The sequence below is a fragment of the Neofelis nebulosa genome, chromosome 14 (genome assembly GCF_028018385.1).
Source record: "Neofelis nebulosa isolate mNeoNeb1 chromosome 14, mNeoNeb1.pri, whole genome shotgun sequence".
NCBI lineage: Eukaryota > Metazoa > Chordata > Mammalia > Carnivora > Felidae > Neofelis > Neofelis nebulosa.
Genome location: NC_080795.1, coordinates 43,374,029 through 43,395,489, shown reverse-complemented (window position 1 = coordinate 43,395,489; position 21,461 = coordinate 43,374,029). Strand labels below are relative to the sequence as shown.

General features: G+C 39.1%; 1 protein-coding gene and 1 long non-coding RNA gene across 10 annotated transcripts in view; one reads left to right on the top strand and one right to left on the bottom strand.

Annotated features, from left to right (window-relative positions):
- Positions 1–21,461, bottom strand: part of CPQ (carboxypeptidase Q) — a 558,393-nt gene that overhangs the window by 381,866 nt on the left and 155,066 nt on the right. For all 9 annotated transcript variants that reach the window (XM_058698647.1, XM_058698646.1, XM_058698649.1 and 6 more), the window contains exon 3: positions 19,361–19,568. In XM_058698647.1, coding sequence (XP_058554630.1) covers positions 19,361–19,568 — 208 coding nt within the window. The remainder of the gene's footprint in view (positions 1–19,360; positions 19,569–21,461) is intronic.
- Positions 3,367–19,445, top strand: LOC131494345 (uncharacterized). Its single transcript, XR_009253334.1, has 3 exons — positions 3,367–3,534; positions 16,114–16,208; positions 19,335–19,445. It is a non-coding gene; the product is annotated as an uncharacterized LOC131494345 (long non-coding RNA).

Genomic DNA, 21,461 nt, shown 5'->3' with positions numbered 1-21,461 from the left:
ATACTGTAATGATGGATATATGTCATTATACACCTGTCCAAACCCATAGAATGTTACAACACCAAGAATGAACCCTAAAGTAAACTCTGGTGAAAAATTTTACCATTCTCTGGCACCTGGGTGGCTCACTAGGTTAGGTGTCCACTTCTTGATTTCACCTCAAGTCATGATTTCTAGGTTCCTGCAATCCAGCCCCAAATTTGGGCTCTGTGCTGACAGTGAGTAGCCTGCTTGGGATCCTCTCTCTGTCTCTGTCCCTTCACCACTTGCGCACATGCTCATGTGCCCTCTCTCTCTCTCACTCTCAAAATAAATAAACTTAAAAAAACATTTTCCATTCTGGTGAGTGATACTGATAATGGGGGAGGCTATGCACATATGGAGGCAGTGGGTACATGGAAAATCTCTGTACCTCCCTTTCAAGTTTGTTGTAAATGTACAAGTGCTCTAAAAACTAAGTCTTAAATAATAACAATAATATACGCTAAAGTCCCAAAAGTTCTTGGTGAGAAGAGCAGAGGTACTATCTCACTACATGGGGGTTGTGATAGCTATATGGAGGTGCTCAGAGGCTTCCTCTCTGATTTCTACCTGAACTTTTAATAAAATTTCCACCTTCATACAGGTATGGCATTGTTATCAACTGGTTTTGCCTCAACTAGGAGATTCCTAATACTAAGCACATGTATCATTTAGCACACAATTAAACAATAAAGAAAAGTATGTGTTGTTTACACTATTTGGTAGTTTATTTTTTCACTCACAATAAGCCTTTTCTGTGAATAAGTTTCATCACTGAATTATCAACAACATCGAACTTCCCAAAACATGTAAATTCAGAACCAAAGTCTAGAGGCTGGGAAACAATAAAGGTTCTCATGTGAAGCAAATATAGACCAAAAGACCCCTTATACCCAACACTAAAAACATTTGCTTTATTTGTGTACCTAAAACATCAACTTGAATTTGCTATTTCAGAAGGTCTATCAAGTGACCAGTAACAGTATAGAGCAAAGTTGAGGGAAAGAATTTCACTGTAAACATAAGTGAACAGCAAATGTCACATGATTTTACCAGTGTTCAGAGGCGAAATTCCGCCTGTGTCTATGAAGGTTGATCTCTCTCTTCCTGTTCTCAGAGTATGTTAAGAATATAATGATTCATAGATTAGAGCTCGCCACGGTGCCCTAGCCTTGAATTTTAGAATGTTTTACACGGACCAAAAAAAGTTTACCTTCCACTAAATACCTTCCCATGACATTTATGACCGTACGTTCCCTTTCAGGCAAGTAAGAACCCAAAATATCAGGCTGTGTGGCAAAAGGGGAAGAAGTTTGAGGACACTTCTGCTCATATCTTGGCAAGAACTGCCAAACTATAGCCATAGTGGGAGAGTGTCCAAAATGTCAAAATGTCTGCAGCTTAGGTAACAGACTTGTTTATTGAATAACTAACTAGCAGGGCTCAAAATTGATGCTCCTCCCCAAACAGGTCTGGGAATAATAAACATAAGTGATAGCAAGTAAGCAGTGGCTGTTCTTTTGGGGGGATGTGGACATCTCATGCTGAGTCGCTACCATCTCTTTTGCTTGGGAACTTAGAAGAACTTCATTCGTATTTCCAGGTTTCTGTTTGGGTCAACCATGAACACATAAGAATAGGAATGGGGGGGGGCGGTGAAAGAGAGAGAGACAGAGAGGCCACCTGGAACGTGAGCTGGGAGCCTGATCAGAGTTTCTCCAGTCATGCCATCTGGTGCGTCCTGGCACTTGTCATCCAAATTGCTGTTCTCCCGAACAAATTTCGTTTCTCCCAGACAGTTCAGCTTAAATGAGCTCATACTGTCTATCTGACACCTGTCAAAAGAAGAGTGAAAGATTTCTCTAAGCCCTGAACTCAAGGAGAGAGTGAGGTAGACAAAGAGAGAGAGAGGCAAGCAGGAGCAAGGAAGAGGGCAAGGAGGTGGGAGCTCTTCTTGGAGGGCTAGTGTATTTTTATCTTCACCCATCAATCTAATGCCAGAAGGTGGGAAAAGAAGGAAAAAGGGCCATTTCCAGTCATATTTGCTAAGAGAAATGTGATTGAATACATGAAATACGAAAACAGTACAAACTACCTTCGCTCTCACCTTGTGTCTTTTTTTTTTTTTTTTTTTGGTCTGTTCCTTTTGTGTCATGCTTTGTTTTGTTTTTAATTAAGAAAGGAAGAAATAGCAGTGGAGAAATCTGATCTGCTTTTGACAGCATGACCAATGCTCTTTTTCCATCCCATCTAGAGCAGGATTCAGTAACAGGCAAGGGCAAGTGGAGGAGTGATTTCATTAACTAAGTCTTGATTTTGAGGTTTGCATATCTGCAGATCTGTTTTTCCCTCACTAGGTCTTGGGGAACTGCCAAAATGGGCAAAAGAAGTGATGATAATGGATTGAAGCTGCCACAGGGCAAATCTCTGGAAGGGAAAGATATCATAAATAGTTGCCAGGAGGATACTGTCTGTGCCTTTGCCTTTCAAGTTGTAAGGTAACAGGGAATCTAATTTAGAAACTGTTATTTGCACAAGAAGGTACTGAAAAAAGAGAAGGAGGAAGGAGACAAGAGGGAAGCATAGGAAACAAATGTGCCTCACAGAAATACAACCAAGATGTCTTTCAAAATCCCCCTTCCAAAGCAGACGGTCGAAGCCTGTGGAGGCCTTGCTGACGCCATTACTGCCAGTGTTCGGATATTGGTTGGTAGTTCTCTGCCTTTTATTCTCTCAGCCTGGTCTCAAGTGGAACACACTGTTCTCTTTTGCAACCTTTAGTAACATGATCTTATGAAATCCTTAGCTACGTATTTTTTCTTTATTTCTAGTTCAATTATATCAGGACTGTTAGTTCTTAAATTGGAAAACAGAAAATCAAAAAACAAAAAACAAAAAACAAAAAACCTTTCTCAAAATGTCCTATGGTACAGTCTTAATCAAGTTACTCAAATGTAAAATGTGTCTAAATCTCCTGCCTCCCAAGGCTCTTGTTAAGTTTCAATTAAGATGATAAATAGCACACATACGTAAAAGCTGTTGGATATACGTTAGCTCTTTTCTCTTCCTCTCTCCTAATAAGAGATCCCTAGAATTTATAGCAGAAAATCCAGATCAGTAATGAGCAATATATAGGCATATGTCCATAAACTTAAGCTTCCTCAGGGAAATTATTCCAATTAAGATAAAAATCAGTATAATATCACAATGCCTCATTGGGGTATTTCTGAGCATCAGAATCCCTTTAAGAAAATATTCCAATGGAGAAGTATTTTAAATACACCATGGTGTTATGGATACAGCTGGTGCTAGGCAACGTGAACCATGTAAGCAGTGAAGATCTATTTCACAGCTTCTTTCCTTAGCAGGAGAAGGGATGACATTTTGTCGGCCTCGCCTCCCTGGAGATTAAAAACCAAGCACCAGAGGAAGGCCAGGCAGCTGACAAATAGGCTCTTCCCCTGCTGAGGAAAGGAAAACACAAGGCCCATGGAAAGCTTTCCTCTTCACAAGGTGAGTTTTCATTTCCTGTGAGAGTGTTCATGATACGGTTCCCTTTGCTAAAAGTCCTATCAAAATGGGCAAAGCAACACTATTATGTAGCATTTTAGAAGCACATTGGGTATCCTGACTCTTAAAAATATCAATTGGGGTGGGTGGGAGGAGGAACCCCACAAAGATTAAAAATCAATGCATGCCTAAATCAATGTACTGGTAATCCCTGGAGGCTGGGGGTACTCTGACAGAGATCTGCCTAGGAGACTTGAAAGAAAGGAAACATGGTATCAGGAGCTAAAGACATGTGTCCTGGAGTTTCTGCGTGGTTCAGTAGGTTAAGCATCCAATTCACTTTCAGCTCAGGTCATGATCTCACAGTTTGTGGGTTCGAGCCCTGTGTTGGGCTCCATGCTGACAATGTGGAGCCTGCTTGAGATTCTTTCTTTCCCTTTCTCTCTGTCCTTCCTCTGCTCCTGTTCTCTCTCTCTCTCTCTTGCAAAAATAAATAAACTAAAAAACAATTTTTTTAGGGGTGCCTGGGTGGCGCAGTCAGTTAAGGATCTGACTTCAGCTCAGGTCATGATCTCACACTCTGTGAGTTCAAGCCCCACATCAGGCTCTGTGCTGACAGCTCAGAGCCTGGAGCCTCCTTCCGATTCTGTGTGTCTCTCTCTCTGCCCCTCCCCTACTCACACACTCTGCCTCTCAAAAATGAATAAACGTTAAAAAAAATTTTTTTTAATTTTTCTAATGTTTTATTTATTTTTCAGAGAGAGACAGAGACAGAGTGAGAGCGGGGGAGGGCAGAGAGAGAGAGGAAGACACAGAATCCAAAGCAGGCTCCTGGGTCTGAGCTGTCAGCACAGAGCCCGACATAGGGCTCCAACTCACAAGCCATGGACTCATGACCTGAGCCAAAGTCGGACGCTGAGCCCCCCAGGCAAAAATAAATAAACTTTAAAAAAATAATAATAAAAGACAAGTGTCCTTATTTTGCCATTAACTAGCTAAGTGACCTCAGCCCCAAATTCCTCACCTGTAAAATGAAGGAGGGGAGCAGATGTTCTCTAAGGGCTCATCCAGCTCTAACATTTTTGAAATCTGTTTTCTAAAAGGAAAAGGAAGTAGAAATAGGAAGAAGCTGCTTATAAGAATTCCAAAACCACTAAAAACTGAAAAGTCCACTAAAATATGTATAGCAGCGAGGAGGAGGAAGAAGAGGAGGAGGCGGGGGAGGGAGAGGATGGTGTTAGCTTCATATGCGGACACCTGACTAGGAGCTCAGCACTGGTCTATGCACTTGACAGGTGTCAACCCTTGTAATCCACTCTGACTTCCTTTATGTCACACCTCCCATCACATGGACAACACTGGGATGAACACAGGCACTCTGAGGATCCAGCCAAGAGGAAGTTGATTTGGGGTTGTATTAGTTTGAGTTTATGGGGACGTATTTACCCAATTCACAGTTTCATTTCCATCCTGAAATGGCTCCTGGGACTACTGGTGTCATAATACAAAGGGGCAGGGCCAGAGGCCATCTTGTGCTAAGAATGTATCCTGCAACACCTGGCAATGAAAGTAGGGAGAGAGTGGTAGAGATCCAGATGCTAGTTGCTAGAAAAATTCTTCCAGTTTATCAAATTGTAAAACTGCAAATGAATGAGTCAATTCTCGTCTTTGCTTACTTAAAACGGAAGTACTCTCCTGTCAAGAAGAGAGTCAGTAATTCAGAGCATGTTATGAACACAACTTCTTTTTTTTTTTTTTTATGTTTTATTTGTTTTTGAGAGAGTGAGCGTGAGCAGGGTAGGGGCAGAGAGGGAGATAGTGATGGAGGACCCAAAGCAGGCTCTGTGCTGACAGTAGCAAGCCCAATAGGAACACAACTTCTAATTTTATATTTTATTTTTCCTTTTTAAGGAAGTCAGGTAAAATGGAATTTAGCAGAATTTCTGTTTGTAGGGGGCAAACCTGTAGTTATACTACAAACAGTGAGTGCAGTTATGTATGAGGTCACATGATTTATGTGTGCCAACCTACTGGATCTCATGTTAGGATATATAACATATTTGTCCTAACCAAGTCTGTCAATACCAGACATAAAACATACAAAAACCATGATTTATTGAGAGAAAGAGATGTACTTCGAGCATTCATGACAAATAGCCTCTTAGATTATTTAGGAATACAAATAGTGAAGAGTAAATCACCTTCAAAAAAGACTGAAATTTCTTATTGATTTGACACAAAATACTGACAAATGTAAAGATAACAAAAAGTTATGTCACTAAAGAGGAAATAGACAACAAACTCGTTCAAATGTTGTCAACTCATTGTCACTATACAAGAAAAGGAAGAATGTCCTGAAATCTTAATGCTCGTACATGGAAGAAACTTAATAGCAGCTTTCCAAAATTTGACAACAATCCTAAAAATGTATATGTTACCAATAAAAAGCTGTAAACCTGAAATAAATTTTACCAAACTATCAATAATAAAAACTACATTTTTATCAACCATGCTGGAGGAAAGACTGAATTCTCTTTTTATTCTCTCTTTGCAAAACATAACACAAAAGCATTGTCACATAAAAGCAATCAAAGAGTAGGCAAGCAAAAAACATAGGAAAAATATGGAAGCTTGACAGGTATTTAATAAAAACATGATATTTTACGGTATTTTGTAATGTTTGTAGTATTTGGCAGCTTTCTTAAATTTGTAATTTGTTATAATTTCTTTGTTATTCTAAGTAAATGTTGATTTATATCTAAATTTTTATTTGCAACTTTGTATTCTTATTCTTAAAGAGGCCCCAAAATTACATGAGAGCCTAGTCCTACAAAACTTAGGTCCTCCCCTGGCCTGGTATACAAAAGATGCTTAATAAATGCATATTGTGGGGTGCCTGGGTGGCTCAGTCATTTAAGTGTCCAACTTTGGTTCAGGTCTTGATCTCAAGGTTGGTGAGCTGGAACCTGCCTGAGAGCCTGCTTCCCATCCTCTGTCCCCTTCTCTCTCTGCCCCTCCCTGGCTCGCGGGCTTGCGTGCATGAGTGCTCTCTCTCTCAAAAATAAACAAACATTAAAAAAACGCTTATTGAATGAATGAAATTGGAAATGTTAAAAATTAAATTCTCCTAAATGTTAAATATGTAATTTATGGAGCAGTCAACCAGTGCAGCAACTAATTAAACTATTACCGTTGACCTGCTGGCCAAGGCTGGCTACCTTTTCCCAACCACTGATGACGTGGGGGGGTTGGAGTGGGTGCATAATTTACAGCTTTCTGTTCTCCACCACAGAAATTAGGTAAACTCCCCTCAAAGAAGCATCCTTGTAGGCTTCTGCAAACCCACACTGGGACACTTATTTCTCCTGGAAAGGGTTCTTTGAAAACACACTCCTCAACATCAGCTCTGCATGGCAAAAAAAGGAGAAAAAAAACATCTAGAGAAAATCAGGAGCAGTCGCTGGATTTAAGATTTTTGCTCATTTATTTTAACAATTAACAGCAATTATGTATGGGGTGAAGGATCTTCATTTGCATATGGTATATACTGGTAATGGTAAACTCTAAAAATAACTTCAGGAGTTCTTACTCCACAGCTCATGCTGTTAATGAGAAAGTTCAGAGGAAATGGTATTGATCATACCCCGCTAATCAGTTGACTTATCTGAGATAGTTTGGGTTCCTTTGGATATAAAAAAGTGAATTCCTTCCAATGCTTCAAATATTCAAGCTTATCGTAAAATATTAACTTTGACATTTATTAAGCACTTTGAAATTGTTGATGCTCTGTCAAAAAGAATAATGACTGTAATGAATTTTAATGCATACACTTTTAAAAATCCATGGAGTGATACTCAGAAACAATGAGAAGGGGAAAAAGGTTGAGGCTCCTCTTTACAAAAGCAGGGTTAATAAATGTGAGAGGAATAACTGAATTAGGAAAACATTTGCAACCAGCAGTGTAATGACTGATTCAGGCAAGAATCATTAACATATGCCAGGGACGCCTGGGTGTCTCCTTCCGTTAAGTGTCTGACTCTTGGTTTCAGCTCAGGTCAGGATCTCGCAGTTTGTGAATTCAAGCCCTGCATTGGACTCTGTGCTGACAGTGTACAACCTGCTTGGGATCCTCTCTCTCTCCCTCTCTCTCTGCCCCTCCCCTGCTCACTCTATCTCTCTCAAAATAAATAAATAAACTTTAAAAAATTTTAACAAAAACATACGCTAAATTTTCATTGGGTGAAATTTTATCAGGGAACTTAAGATTCACAAAGTCTCAAATCAACTCACCATGATTACAAGGTATTCCCTCTACAGATGTGAAAAGTACCTTTCCAGTGAAGAAATCCAGAGATACTGCCTTAGACAAGTGATCAACTTAGCCTCACTAATAAAGAAAACTGACATTATTTGCTTCCTTATGCAATGCAATACAAGGGATGCAACATTATCCATAGAGAATTGTTGCCAAAAATATTTAATCTGAATCTGATAATGAGTAAATAACAATCCCAAACTAGGGACATTGTGCAAAACAGCTGCCTGTATTCTTCAAAAATGCCAGTGTAATAAAGTATTATGAAGGCTAGGCAAGAGTTCCAGATTAAAGGAGACTAAAGATACATGACAACTAAATGTAAAGGATGTCCTTGATCGGATTCTGAGGTGGGGAGGGGGTGGGGGGAAGCAGAGACATTATTGAGAGTGAGGAACAATGGGCCAACATGCATTGTGTAACAATGGAGATTTCACAGGTATGATAATGTTGCTGCTGCATTATAAGAGAAGGTTCTTGTTCGTATGAAATACATGCTAATGTATTTCTGGGTAAGGTGTCTTCATGGCTGTACACACGTCACTTTCAAGTGATTCAGAAAAGGAGAAAGAGAGCAAATGTGGCAAAATATTAAATAATGAATGTTGAAGAAGGGTATGTGAGTGAACACAGAATGCAAATAAAAATGGATACATTAGAATTCATTAATTTCAAAACTTTTCCTCATCAAAAGACACTGTTAAGCCAAAGAACAAAGCAAAACAAAACCAACAACAATAAAAACAAAGAATAGGCAAGACATCAACTGGGAGAAAATATTTGCAAAACATATATCTGGCAATACACCTGTATCTAGAATAAGTGAAAAAGTCCTACTAGTCAACAATTTAAAAACAATCCAGTTATAAAAAGGGCAAAAGACTTGAACAAACTCTTCACAAAGGAGGATTCAGAAATGACCAATCAGCACGTGAAAGAGTGCTCAACATCATTAGTCATAAGGGAAATGAAAATCAACATTTCAATGAGCTACCAATACATGCCCACTAGAATGGCTAAAATTAAACAGACTGACAACACCAAATTTTGGTGAGAATGTGGAGCAGGCTGAAATTTTACACAGGGCTGGTGGGAATGCAAAATGGTACCACCTCTCTGGAAAAAGTTAGGCAATTTCTTATAAAGAGCTTATGAGTCATTTAATATTCTTTCAACTTTTACCATAAACTGATATTTTTCCAAAAAAAGAAAAAGTTGGGAAAAAAAGTATGTGATACTTTAGAATGTGGCTTCAGAAAACAGACATGATTCAGTGTGTATCTGATTCTGGTTGGTTCTCTATTTTTTGATCTTAGATGATTTTTTTAAATAGCTACTCACTCTACGAATATCTTGTGAGTACCTGCCATGTGCCAGGCAATCTCCTGTGTACTGAGAATACAATGGTGCAGAAGAAGGATATAGTCTATTTCTCAAGAAGACCATGGGGGAGGGGAAGGGGGGAAAAAAGAGTTACAGAGAGGCAGGGAGGCAGGCAAATGATAAGAGACTCTTAAATACTGAGAACAAACTGAGGGTTGATGGGGGGTGGTGGAGACGGGAAAGTGGGTGATGGGCACTGAGGAGAGCACTTGTTGGGATGAGCACTGGGTGTTTTATGGAAACCAATTTATAATAATAAATATACATTATAATAAATTATATATAATAAATTATATTATATTATATATAAAATATAATAAATTATATTAAAAAAGAGAAGAAGGATATAGTCTAGTCCTCATGGAGTTTATATTCTCATGGAGAGATACACAAGTAATAGGTAGTTATATGAAAGTCACCAAATGTTATCAAGATTCTGAGCATACAGAAGAGGTACTAGGTAAGAGAATTTGAGGGAAAATGCTACTCTACTTGGGACAGTCAGGAAAGCCCTTTCAGGAAACAAAACAAAACAAAACAAAACTCTCAGTTGAGGTCTGAAGGTTGAAAGAGAGTCAACCATATAAAAAGCTGGGGAAACAGAATTCCCTAGACAAAGGGGTCAATGAGTGCAAAGACCCTGAGGTGGAAAATAGCCTGGAAAGCATTTAAAATAGAAACTTAGTACATCTCCATTAGCTGGTCACTGATCACTGGTCTGAGTTACCACATCTTTAACACTTACACACAAAGAACTGTATCGAGTATTCAGTGTGAGGCCAGAGAAGAGAGAAAAGACAAACAGCAGAGTTTTAAGCCAAAGACTGAAGGAGACTACAAGAGTAGTTCCTGAAATCAGAAGATAATCAGAACCAAGGTCTCTGGAGCCCACAATGTGGAGAGTTCTGGAACCGTTGCTTTTTAAGATAAGTCAGTTCAGATCAAGCTACCTGCTCAGTCCTGTCATGACCTAATGATGTTAATGACGACAGTGACCATGATCAAAATAATATGTCAGTTATAATTCACTGATTGCTTCCCATGTGTCAGGTTCCATGTCTAGTGCTCAATCTCATTTCATTCTGTCAACAACGCTAGAGGTAAACAGTATTCTCCCCACGTTACAGAGGAGGAAACAGGCTCAGCGTGGTTAAGTATTAAACATAAGGCTGGGGGGTGACACCATCTCTAAGTGGCAGAATCTGCATTTGAATCCAGGCCTGTCAGACTCCAAATCCCAGTCTATATATTGTTATATTTGTTAGCCTTCAAAATTTCCCTAGTAGACCCTTCTGGTTGGCACTTTCTCCAGAAAGCTAAAGAAGCCAATGGAAGCAAGAGGATTTTAAGAGTTGACTTTAGCTTTCATGAGAGAAGAAGAGAACAAAGACACCTGCAATAGTAAAAGACTGACTTGAGGCTACTCGGGATTCTTTTGGTTCATATGCTACACTAGACATTTTTCAAAGGGCACTGCATAAGCAAACAACATTGTCATAATCCTGAAACCTGAATTCCAAATGCATTAATTTCTTTTTACCACTAGAGATTCAGAAAAACATGCCACGGTGGTATGATTCTTAAGCTTGTGCTTTCAATAATCAGAAAGCTGGAAGATAGAAGGTGAACATTTATATACATTTTAAAATTATGAATGCAAAATAGCAGCCGAGAACAAATTTTTATATCAAGGTTATGAGCAGACGAAAGATGACAGTCAGTACCAGGAATGCAAACAGACCATTAATTATAGCAGCCTCACAAAGCACCATAGTAATATGCAGTTTGCAATACTTTACCAAAATTTACATAACTATATAGTCTCCTCTCAGACGCCAGAGATTCTATTTTTGATAAGTGGCAATTCAAAAGGTTAGTCACCTCACCTATAGTATTATTCAACTTCTATCAATGTGAAATGGTGACACCTTGAATTTACGTGTTAGCGAACCAGATAGGCTAGGCTGCCTCTAACTCTTCATTCATTCATTCCAGCACTACTGTGTGCCAGGCATTGAGCCTGGCTCCGGGGACGCTGACATGAATAAGGCACACAGTACGTCCCCAGGAGAACTTCCAATTCAGAGAGAGAAGCAGACTAGCAAACACATAAGACAGAGTTTGGACAAACTAAACAGGTGGAGATCCAAGTGACAAGCTGGTGTTAGGGTTGCAGAGTGCTGCAGTGACAACAGTGATATGGGATCAACTACATTCTTTTTTTCTCCGCCCTCCTTTCTTTCTTCTTCTCTTTTCTTCCTCCTTCCCTCCGTCGCTCCACACTTCCCTCCTTTCCTTCCTCCTTTAGTCAATGAGTACATCCAGTCATCATTTAACAAGACTCTATAACAATAGCACTTTACATGTATGTAAAACTATGTGTCAGGCAATACTAATATCTCATTTAAAAGCTCACAAAACACCAGGAAGAAGGTATAATTAATTCCCCCACTTGACGGATGAAACTGAGGCACAGAGTGTATACACAGTTTGCCAAGGTCACACATGTGGCAAGTGGCTGAACAAAGACCCAGGCACCACGACTCCAGAAGTGGGGCTCCAGAGTCACTGCCTGATTCTATCCATTATGAGGTAGTACGCCTGTCACACTACCTGAAGCAATAAGAAGATTTCGGTGATTAAAGAACATTTTGGAATTTCTAACAAAGGCCTTCTGAAAAGAATCGGCCTTTCAAAAGCAGAGAGAGGGAAAAGAAAGGGATGATGAGAAGGAAAAAAAATGTTGTGTTCAGTGTGGGTCTTCTCTGGTTTCCCCCCTCGGGAGCACAGTGGCCCTCCACCTGCATAAATGATGAGAATTGGCATTCTGCTTGATTACTGTGCATCTGTTATGAGCCTCAGAGTGAATTAAGCAAAAACAATGTAAGGCAGGAAAAGAACCTACTAATGGAGGCTGGCCCAGTTGCACCGATTTGAGTCACGGTGGTATCCTCCTTATTTTGTAATCACCAGCAGGCACATATGCCCCCCGAAATTGCAATGATATTTCACAACAATTTAAATCAAGCTTGATAGCTAATTATGCTAAGGTCACGCCAAAGAACCAAACCACCAGGACATCAAAAATCCAAGATGGTCTAAGTGTGAAGTAGCAGCATTAATTTTCTCCCATTAAAAAAGCAATGGGTGGTGGGGTGGGGGACAAGCTTTTTTACTCCCTGGGAATAACTGGCTTTCAAAAATCATCCAAAACAGACCTCTTAAGACATTTCACCTCTGCTCTGAATGTTTTAAGCTGGCCCTCTGATTACAAAAATGTTCATGTTAAATCTCATCAAGATGCTTTAAGATGAAGAATGTTTTATAAATTGTAATGGCTTTAATCAGAGCCCTCTCTGCAGCTATTTAACTCTACGATGTAGCCCAACTGGAGCTTCAAATTATGTCATTTATCGACTCTGTATTAATTAAGTATCATTATAAGGAGTGATTTATAGACTTTTTCGCAGCTCTCTCACCAGATGGTATAACATTCTCCCTCTCTGATGCTCCAAACACATCACCTGGATTCACTCATCTCTCTCTCCAGCTGAATATTCAATCAGATCTCAGTCATCTTCACACTGGATTGCTGCTATTCCTCCTCCTCTTCACTTTTCTTATCAATATGGCACGCGAAGGCCAAGTGATATAAAACATAAACCAAGAGAATTCACAAAGCAAGTTCGATCAACAAGCCATTGCCGCCTCCATGAATTCTCACCCAGTGTAGTGATGCCATTTTCACAGGAGAGTGGAGGGAAAGCCTTTTGCTTCCTTAGCCGATTAAAACTTATAGTCTGTGTTCAATTATCTGGGGCAATGGAGAAAATAACGAGGAAAAAAATGTGCATTTGGCAATGGGAGTACAACAGACAATTTGGCCTCAGTAGAGTTACTTTCTGAATTGTATTTTACTCGGGCTAATATGAAACTCATTTTGCATTCTTGAGCTCTCATGTAGAGAAGGCAGGAGGCAGGAGTCCCCAGGTGTACTGCATTGCAAGGAAGCCAGCCTAGAATTTTAAATTGCCTTGGGTGATCCAAAAAGGAGATAATTGAGAAATGGAAATGCTTACCTGTTTTTTTTTTTCACAAAATATGAAAACCAGGTTAACGCAACTTCTCACAGTTGCCTCAAACTCATAATGTCTAAAACCCAAGCTGCTCATGTTGCCTCCAATCAGTTCCCTCTCCTCTCCTCCCTCTCCCTCTCCTCCAGTCGCCAGGCTGGGCGTAGGGAAACTGGGGAGCTATGAAAGACTGAAGAGGGTACATCCCATTAACTAAAAGGACTTGGTGGCTTATCCACTCAGCTGGTCTGCCTTATGGGAGATACTAGATGTTGCCAGATTCGGTTTTTCCCTAAAAACCACAAACTCCTATTTTTTATGTAAATCTCATGACTTTCAAATACTGTGCTGAACTGAACACAGATTCATCCCATGACTTTTGGTCCTTGCCTTACCGTAAACTTTGACCCTTCCTCCTGCCCCCTCCCCTTCAAATACAACCAAGTACTGATCATTTTTTCATGCTATCCCTCCTTGCTGTCTCTTGCTGTCCATTCCCACTGCCATCATCTCTGCCCTCATTATTTCACATCTGCATTATTAGAGCACTAACCTCTATTTCCTTTTCATAGCAGGCCATGTAGTCACCATTCTGAAACAGCAGCTCCCAAATTTTAACATGCATCAGAATCACCTGGAGAGCTAGTTAAACCATAAGCCCCACCCCTAAGCATTTTTAATTTAAGGGGTCTCAGGTGGGGCCTGATAATTTCATATCAACAAGCTCCCAGGTGAGACTGAGGTGTTCCAGAGACTAACTTTAGAGAAATATTGCTATAAAACATCGCCCCCCAACTCAACCACATTCGATGATTCTCCATTTCCTCTACATAAAACCTAAAACTCCCCAATCTGGTATTCTGGATTCTTCATAACCAGGTCTCTTCCACTCACCCCCTAATCACATTTCTCTAACCTCCAATGAAACCTCTGGCTCCAGCCACACTGGTCTACTTGTGTATTACCCAAGTTCATCAAGCATTCCCACCTCCTTGCCTTGATCATGTATAGAATGTCTTTCCACTTCCCTTTCTTATTTAAGTTCAACTTTATCGTTGAGTATACCCCAAATACACATCCTCAATGAAGCAGCCCTAATCAGACTTCTGCTACCTCTTTTAGACTCCAAAGCATTAGCTCTTTGAGTTGCTTGGTATAATTCAAAATGCATGGAATTCAGAGCCAGAGACTCTAAGTATGAATCCTTGTTCTTTCATTACCTGTGTAACTTGATTATTTAACCATTCTAAACCTGTTTCTCTTTCAATAAAAGAGACATACCAATTATCTGCCTCCATTGGGTTGCATAAAGAATTCATCGCAACAAACTATTTAAGTCTTCAGAGATGCACAAAGATATACAAAGTAGGTGCCAAATAAATGTTCATTTCTTTCTTTCATTCCTTTCCCCCAATCATTCATTTAGCACTAAATATAAAATAGATTACATTAGTCATTTATATTTTAAGCTTACCTTCTTCTCTTTTAGCCAGGTAGAATATTTCCGAGGGGCAACAAAAAACATGCCTAATTCATTTTAATAACCCTACTGCTTGGCAATTTCAGAGCAACTGTTAAGCTCTCGATAAATATTTACTAAGAAAATAATTAATTTGAAAAATAACGTAAGACAAATGGTTCCTCTGCAGAACTTAAATTAACAATTATACTTAGCCTTAAAATATCCTCCTATGACAAAGGTGAAAGGTATTTTACATACAAAAAAACTAATCAAGATCTAATGAGAGTCCCAGTTGATACTTAATGTGAACAAGAGTCATTATAAAGCATCAATAAAAAAAAATTCTTCTCCTTAAAGTAAATTTGAGCACAAGGATATTGACAATGGCAATGCAGAGAAATAACAACAATGAACCTGGAGATATTGAAGGCAACAAATAATGGACTTTTTACAGATGTCTCTTAAGGACATGTCATGTAACCATGTGAGTGTTGTACTTCCAAAATGGCTAACAAATATTGTTAACTGCACTGACAAATGTCAAATCAAACTGGTAAAACACATGTTCTGCATTTTAGGGGATTCTCTAATTTTGAAGTCAGGCAGAAACTAATTACAATTTCTATTCTGTTCTCTAGTATTGCTGAGCTCTACACCACTCCTAGACAGAATCCAGTATCACCACCCCCATAAAACTTAAGGGTGAAATATCTGTCAGAGAGAAGGGAGCTGTTTTATTCAACTAGCAACTCAAAACACCATTGTCCATGAAAGTTGTGGCAGAAAAAAAGATACAATCTGGCATGTTGGGTACCTGCATATTTTCCTTAAATGCAGAGCAAAGTGCCCTAAAAATTCAAGTTGTTTTGTATTTACTATCCAGAGGTTATACAGTTTTGTCAGAGAGCATTTGCAATCTGGTCACCTGGCTTGTTATGAAAGCCCTACCATGACTGACTATACAATCTTAAACAAGTTCATTCCCTCAACAGAACAGTTCCTGAGTGGCTATTATGTAACAAAAATACTAGATGATGGGGATTTGGAAATGTAAATACATATATACATATATACATATATATGTGTGTGTATATATATATTTACATGGAGAGAGAGAGAGAAAGATATCCCATGTCTTTCTGGAACGTACAGTGGAGTCAGGTAATCAGGATGGACTGGACAGTTTACGTGTCACTGAGGGCATAAAGACACACCACATCTCCCAGCCTCATGACTTTATTATGACCGGTGAAATGTGAACAGAAGTGAAGTAGGCCGTGTCCAGACCTGGCCATGGAAAACCTCCTGTTTGATTATCGACTTTCTCTCTCTATCTTCTTATTTGCCAGCTGGATGTAAAAGATCCTGCAGAAGGCTCTGAGATCTTAGAGTTGATGGAAAGGAGCAGAAGGCCACCTGCTAAACACTCTCTTAGAACTATTATGTGAGTATGAAATCAACTCCAATTGTGTTAAGTGACTGAGATTTGAAGTTGATACAATAGTTAGTGTACCCTACCAAAGCATGAATCACATCTACCTCCAAGACATTATGATATAGAGTATGCACAGAACGATGTGGAAATACTGGAAAGAGGCGGCTCTCCCTGGCTGGAGCTAGATATCAGAGAGGGCTCCCCAGAAAAAGAAACATTTAAGATGAATCTTAAAGGACAGTTTGAGACAATGAGGAAAGGGATAGAAGGTTACAGGGGAGAAGGCATATGCAAAGTCATGAAATCCTGAGGAAACCTGGTGCATTGGGAAGGTGTCAGTGACTCCTGACTACTGGAATGTGGAGTCATGTTGGGAAATGGGGCTACTCAATATGTATTTGTTGAAATGACTAATAAAGAACAGAGCCTAGAAGGCATAGTAACTGTCAGCAATGATGGATAAGGGAAGAGGAAAAAAGTTCTCAAGAACCATGTAAGTTAGAAGGCGGAATAGATGACATGCTCTTCCCTGAGGTAGAAAATGCAGGATAAAGAGGTAGAAAGGTGAGTTCAGTTTTGAAGAAAACTGAAGAGATAACTAAGGAACGTCCAAAAGAAGGATCAGGAGGTCGTCGGATGTATGGGCCCCGTGCTCAGACAACAGTATGGGAAGGAAAGGTGGGTTTGGAAAGTGTCACAGGCAGAGATGGTGGCTGAAGCCACAAACACGATGGGACTGCTCAGGTAGAATGTTCAGAGTGAGAAGTCAGGGAAACAGAAAAGGAAGAGGGTAAGTGGGAAAGAGAGAAAGAGTAAGAGCAAGAAAGAGAAAGAGAATATAAGAACAAAGTCACAGAAGCCAAACAGAAGAGGTATTTAGAAAGCAGTCAACAGTGACAAATGTTTCAGAGTGGTTAAGTAAGATGATGGCCTGAAAATGTCCATTATATTTGACAACTAGGCTGCTATTTGTGACCTTAACAAGTTCCATTTCAGTATTGGCAAAAGTCAGATTAAAATGGTCTGCAGAGTGAATGACAGGGGAAGAATTAGAGACAGGAACACAAAATACTCTTTAAGGAAAATTAGCTCTAAGAAACAATTAGCTATTAGTGGAAAAAGAGTTCGTTTCATTTTGTTTTTATTTTTCAGGATGTAATACTTAAACATGTTAATATGCCGAATTCTCTGAACTTTTGTTTCCCTATCTGTAAAATGGGTATAATAATGCCCCTTCTGCTTGGTCCACTGAGTTGTCATAATGAGTAACATGACATATGTGAAAGATTCTAAAGTACTAGGTAAAGGGCAATGTTATTATGTATTTTTAAATATCAAAAAGATGGAGTTACAAAAGTCAAGAGTCCATTGAAATACGGTTGGCTATAAAATCAATGAAAAGATTATAATCAGTCTAGAACTAAAAATATTAAGAAAAACATCTTTTTAATATACACTATAAGTTGTTCATCCCAAATATTAAAGGCTAACAATACATTTCAATGTCCTATGCCGGGCAAAATTTTTCTGGGGCTCCTAGGGTATAGCCTGGGTTTCCAGATGTCATTACACCAGAAAAAAAAATGTCAATTAACCCTAGTATACTGCAGTACACTAAGTCATCTTGGAGTTTATTAGTCTTATAAATAGTAGTTCTTAAATAAATATTTTTGGCAATCACCCAATAGCTCCATAATTTAGATCTCATGACCAGTGAAATCATAGTGAATGGCCACAGCTTGCCGAGGCCCTTGTTATTCTAAGGGGTGACTGAGGTATTCTGGGAAGTAAGCTAGCCATTTTAGGACTTCCCTCCTGGGAAGATTAACCATCCAAAAGAATGGGATCCAATGATTATTTCACTAGTCCCTAAACCTTTGCACCGTACAAAGAACATCATTTTTAGCACTATGACATGAGTGGAACTAGTTTTTCTCTCATAAAACATTTCACAAGTAGTTTTAACATGCCCCATCTTCCTCCCTGGGAAGATATCTTATCCCATTAAAGAAAAATGTCCCTTTTCTCTTTTCTCTGCACTTCTGGACAACTCTCTTTTGAGTTGGTTTCCTATTTGCTGATGTCTCATCAGTTATATTATTTTCAAGGGTGTAGGGTGCTAATTAAGATCAAGCAACTGTGTCTCCAGCTCCAAACAAAAATTGTGCAGAATAAATAAGCTTTCCCTTACAATAGATACTGATCTGATCTTGAAACCCAAATAAACCCGATTTGCAATTGTTTCCCTAAGCTTTGTTTTGTTTTTTATCTTTGGGAGACCAGGCTACAACACTAAAATGGTGCTTCTTTTATCCATGTTTATCCCATCAAATATTTCACCCTTAATGTGTGGCATGACCATATGTAACTATTAAACTAGGCCAAATGTCTGCAGGTCAAGTTTCAGAACTTTCATCCACTGAAAGGCTGAATTTTACCCTAAGACTGACGGTCTTGCAATTACCTCGATCAGAAATACAAAGAAAAAGGAAAACTTATGTTGTCCTTAAATACCATCAAACACTTATATAGACCTTTACAGATAATCAAGTATCTTTCATAAGTTTATCTCATTTATTCTAAAAGTAATATTGTAAATTTATTATTCTTCATCATCACTGATTAACAGAGGAGAATGCAAAGACCCACAGAGTTTAAGAATATTCCTAAGGCCACATACTTGTTTGGGGGCAGAGCGAGGTCTGTATCCAAGATCCTCTACTCCCTAGTCTCCTTCCACTACGCCACAGACAGCTCTCATCACATTATCCACTTTATTTTTATTTCACTTCTCTAGCAACAATGGGAAAAGGCCTAGCTTCCTCTGAAGTCACTAGGAATCTTTGATGAAACACAGACGTGAATTCAGTTCTCCCTCCAATGAAAATACATAACATATTGGTTATATAAGGAATGTTATGGGGTCATCACGGATGTGGAAAGGTTTTTAAAGGAATGTACAAACAATGCTTGGAATCCTGAAAAGGCCAAAGAAGACATTACAAACAAGTGACCAAATATGGAATGAGGGAAAATTCCGTAAACAAATCAGTATTTTCATTTGAATGGTTTGTTTTTATTTCATACGGGTTTCTCTTTCATGGGTTTTTCTCAATCTTCAGGTTTTTTTTAAAGGGTTTCAAATGAACATCGTGACCAACCTGTAGATGGAGAAGGAAGCCACTGATCGAATCAGGGATGCCACAGCCCCCACTTTGGCAGCTTCCACTGACCCCTGGACTCGGTACTGCACTGTCTTCGAGTAGTTGACATAAGGTTGATTATACACAACAATCTTCCCTCTTGCTTCTGGGGCCCTTCTCTGCAGTTCCTCGAACGAGGTCACCACGAGAACTTCTGCTGTAATGCCTAGAAAAAACATCATACAGGATTAACTTATGGTTTCCAATCAGCCCTGTTGAATTGGCACACAAAAGGTCATACACGCTCTACCTGCTACATCTGGCAAACTGGTTTGAGAAGATCAAAGTTTTAGAGCCATTTGCCATGGAAGAAAGACTGCAGAGGTTAGCTAGTTTCCCAAGAGAGAGAAAAGGCATTCAAAATAATAAGGCATACGACTCAGAAGCCTTTTCAACTCACTTGACCAGCTGGTACTAAATCACAAACTGCTTGAAAAGATAGATTTTTCCCCCTTCCCACCCTAAGAAGTCACGAGTTTCACAGAATGACACTAATTATTTATAAAGAAAGTGCATTTCAGAAGCTCCCCCTGGGATTAATGAAACACATATTTATCTTTTTATAAAGCTATTTTGTTATGTTGTTAAACAACCTTCATTGATATCATACAAAGAATGGCAGTTCATGAAGAATGTTCTTAGAAGCCAAGAATCTTCAAAAATCCAACTTTTGACAAATAGTTAATGTAACCTCTACCAAGAATTATAAAAAGTCAGCTTGTTTTCTTTCCTCCTTTATACAAAACACTCTCAAAGAATATGGAAATTTCCCATGCTTCTCAATTTACAGTACTGGTTCATCACCAAAACACATCACCGGTCTTCAGAGAAAAATTTTGAAGATGTTGTGCAATTGTCCTATTATCCTGTTGTGTCACTTAGAAGAGACGTGCCATCTTTCCTCATAACAGAAGACTTGCCCAGATCTTCCTGATTAGGGAACAGGGTTTCACAGCTTCCAAGAAGTCATTCAAAAACTGCCAGACCACTGAAGATCCAATTTGATGGAGCAGTTTGAGTGACAAGGAAAAAGTATTTAGCAACAAAGGACAGATGCAGTGACTAAATAAAACTGTGAAAAGAAAGTGGCAGGAGCCTACTGTTCTGTGGCTTTAGCCATGCAGTCATGAAATATGTCAGTAAAAACTGAAGTATCAACATGCATTTGGCGTGCTTCCTTAATCTTGCAAACTAGAGAACTAGGTTTTCCTGGAAGGTTAACAGATGCCATTAAAATATTAACTGTTACTTGGAAAATCCTTTTAAAATGCACTGCAGGTATGAGAGAATTCTTGCTTTCAACGTAGGCCCCATTATAATGGACCCTTTGGGCTGGCTCCACTCCTGCTTCTGGTTCTCCTATCTGGACTCAATTTGTGATTTTACTTTAAAGTGACTGACTACAGATCTCTAAGCATGTCTCCACCAACATTCAGAACTCTGAATTTAATTTATAATCTAAAAAAAAAAGCAATGTACAATTATAAAAAGGAAGCCACTAGCTCCTTCACATGATAAATAAATATGTGAAACATACAAGTAAGAGTTCAGCTAGACAGATTTTGAGATTCATAACTTTCTGAAACCTGGAAACTACCTTAATATTTGACTGGGGTTATTGTTGGCATAGTACAAGAATTTTGTTGATGGTTTTCAGTTGTTCCTAATGAATAACAGATTCAATGGTCCACCCAAGGACTGTCCCAGCAATAGGGTAATTTTGGCATCTGGACTGGATCCACTAGAAATGAAGCTGGATTTCTATAAATTTTCATAGGCCATTGCAGAATTAAAGTCATAGGAGGGTAGTACTTCACTACAGTCTAGGCTTCAAGTTTTTTAACAAATGAAAGAGTGGTAAGAGTCCTGAAGAACCAAAACCCAACCCAGACACCACAGTTGCCAATGCAAATCACTAGTAGAAGCTATAGGTCAAAACCATAAACATGGAAGAAGAGTTCAAATTAATTGTTTTCCTGAAAGCCTAGAGTCATCTCTGACTCCTCTCTCCTTCAGCCCTCATGTCTAATCTATCCTCGAATCCAGATATTATGGCTTC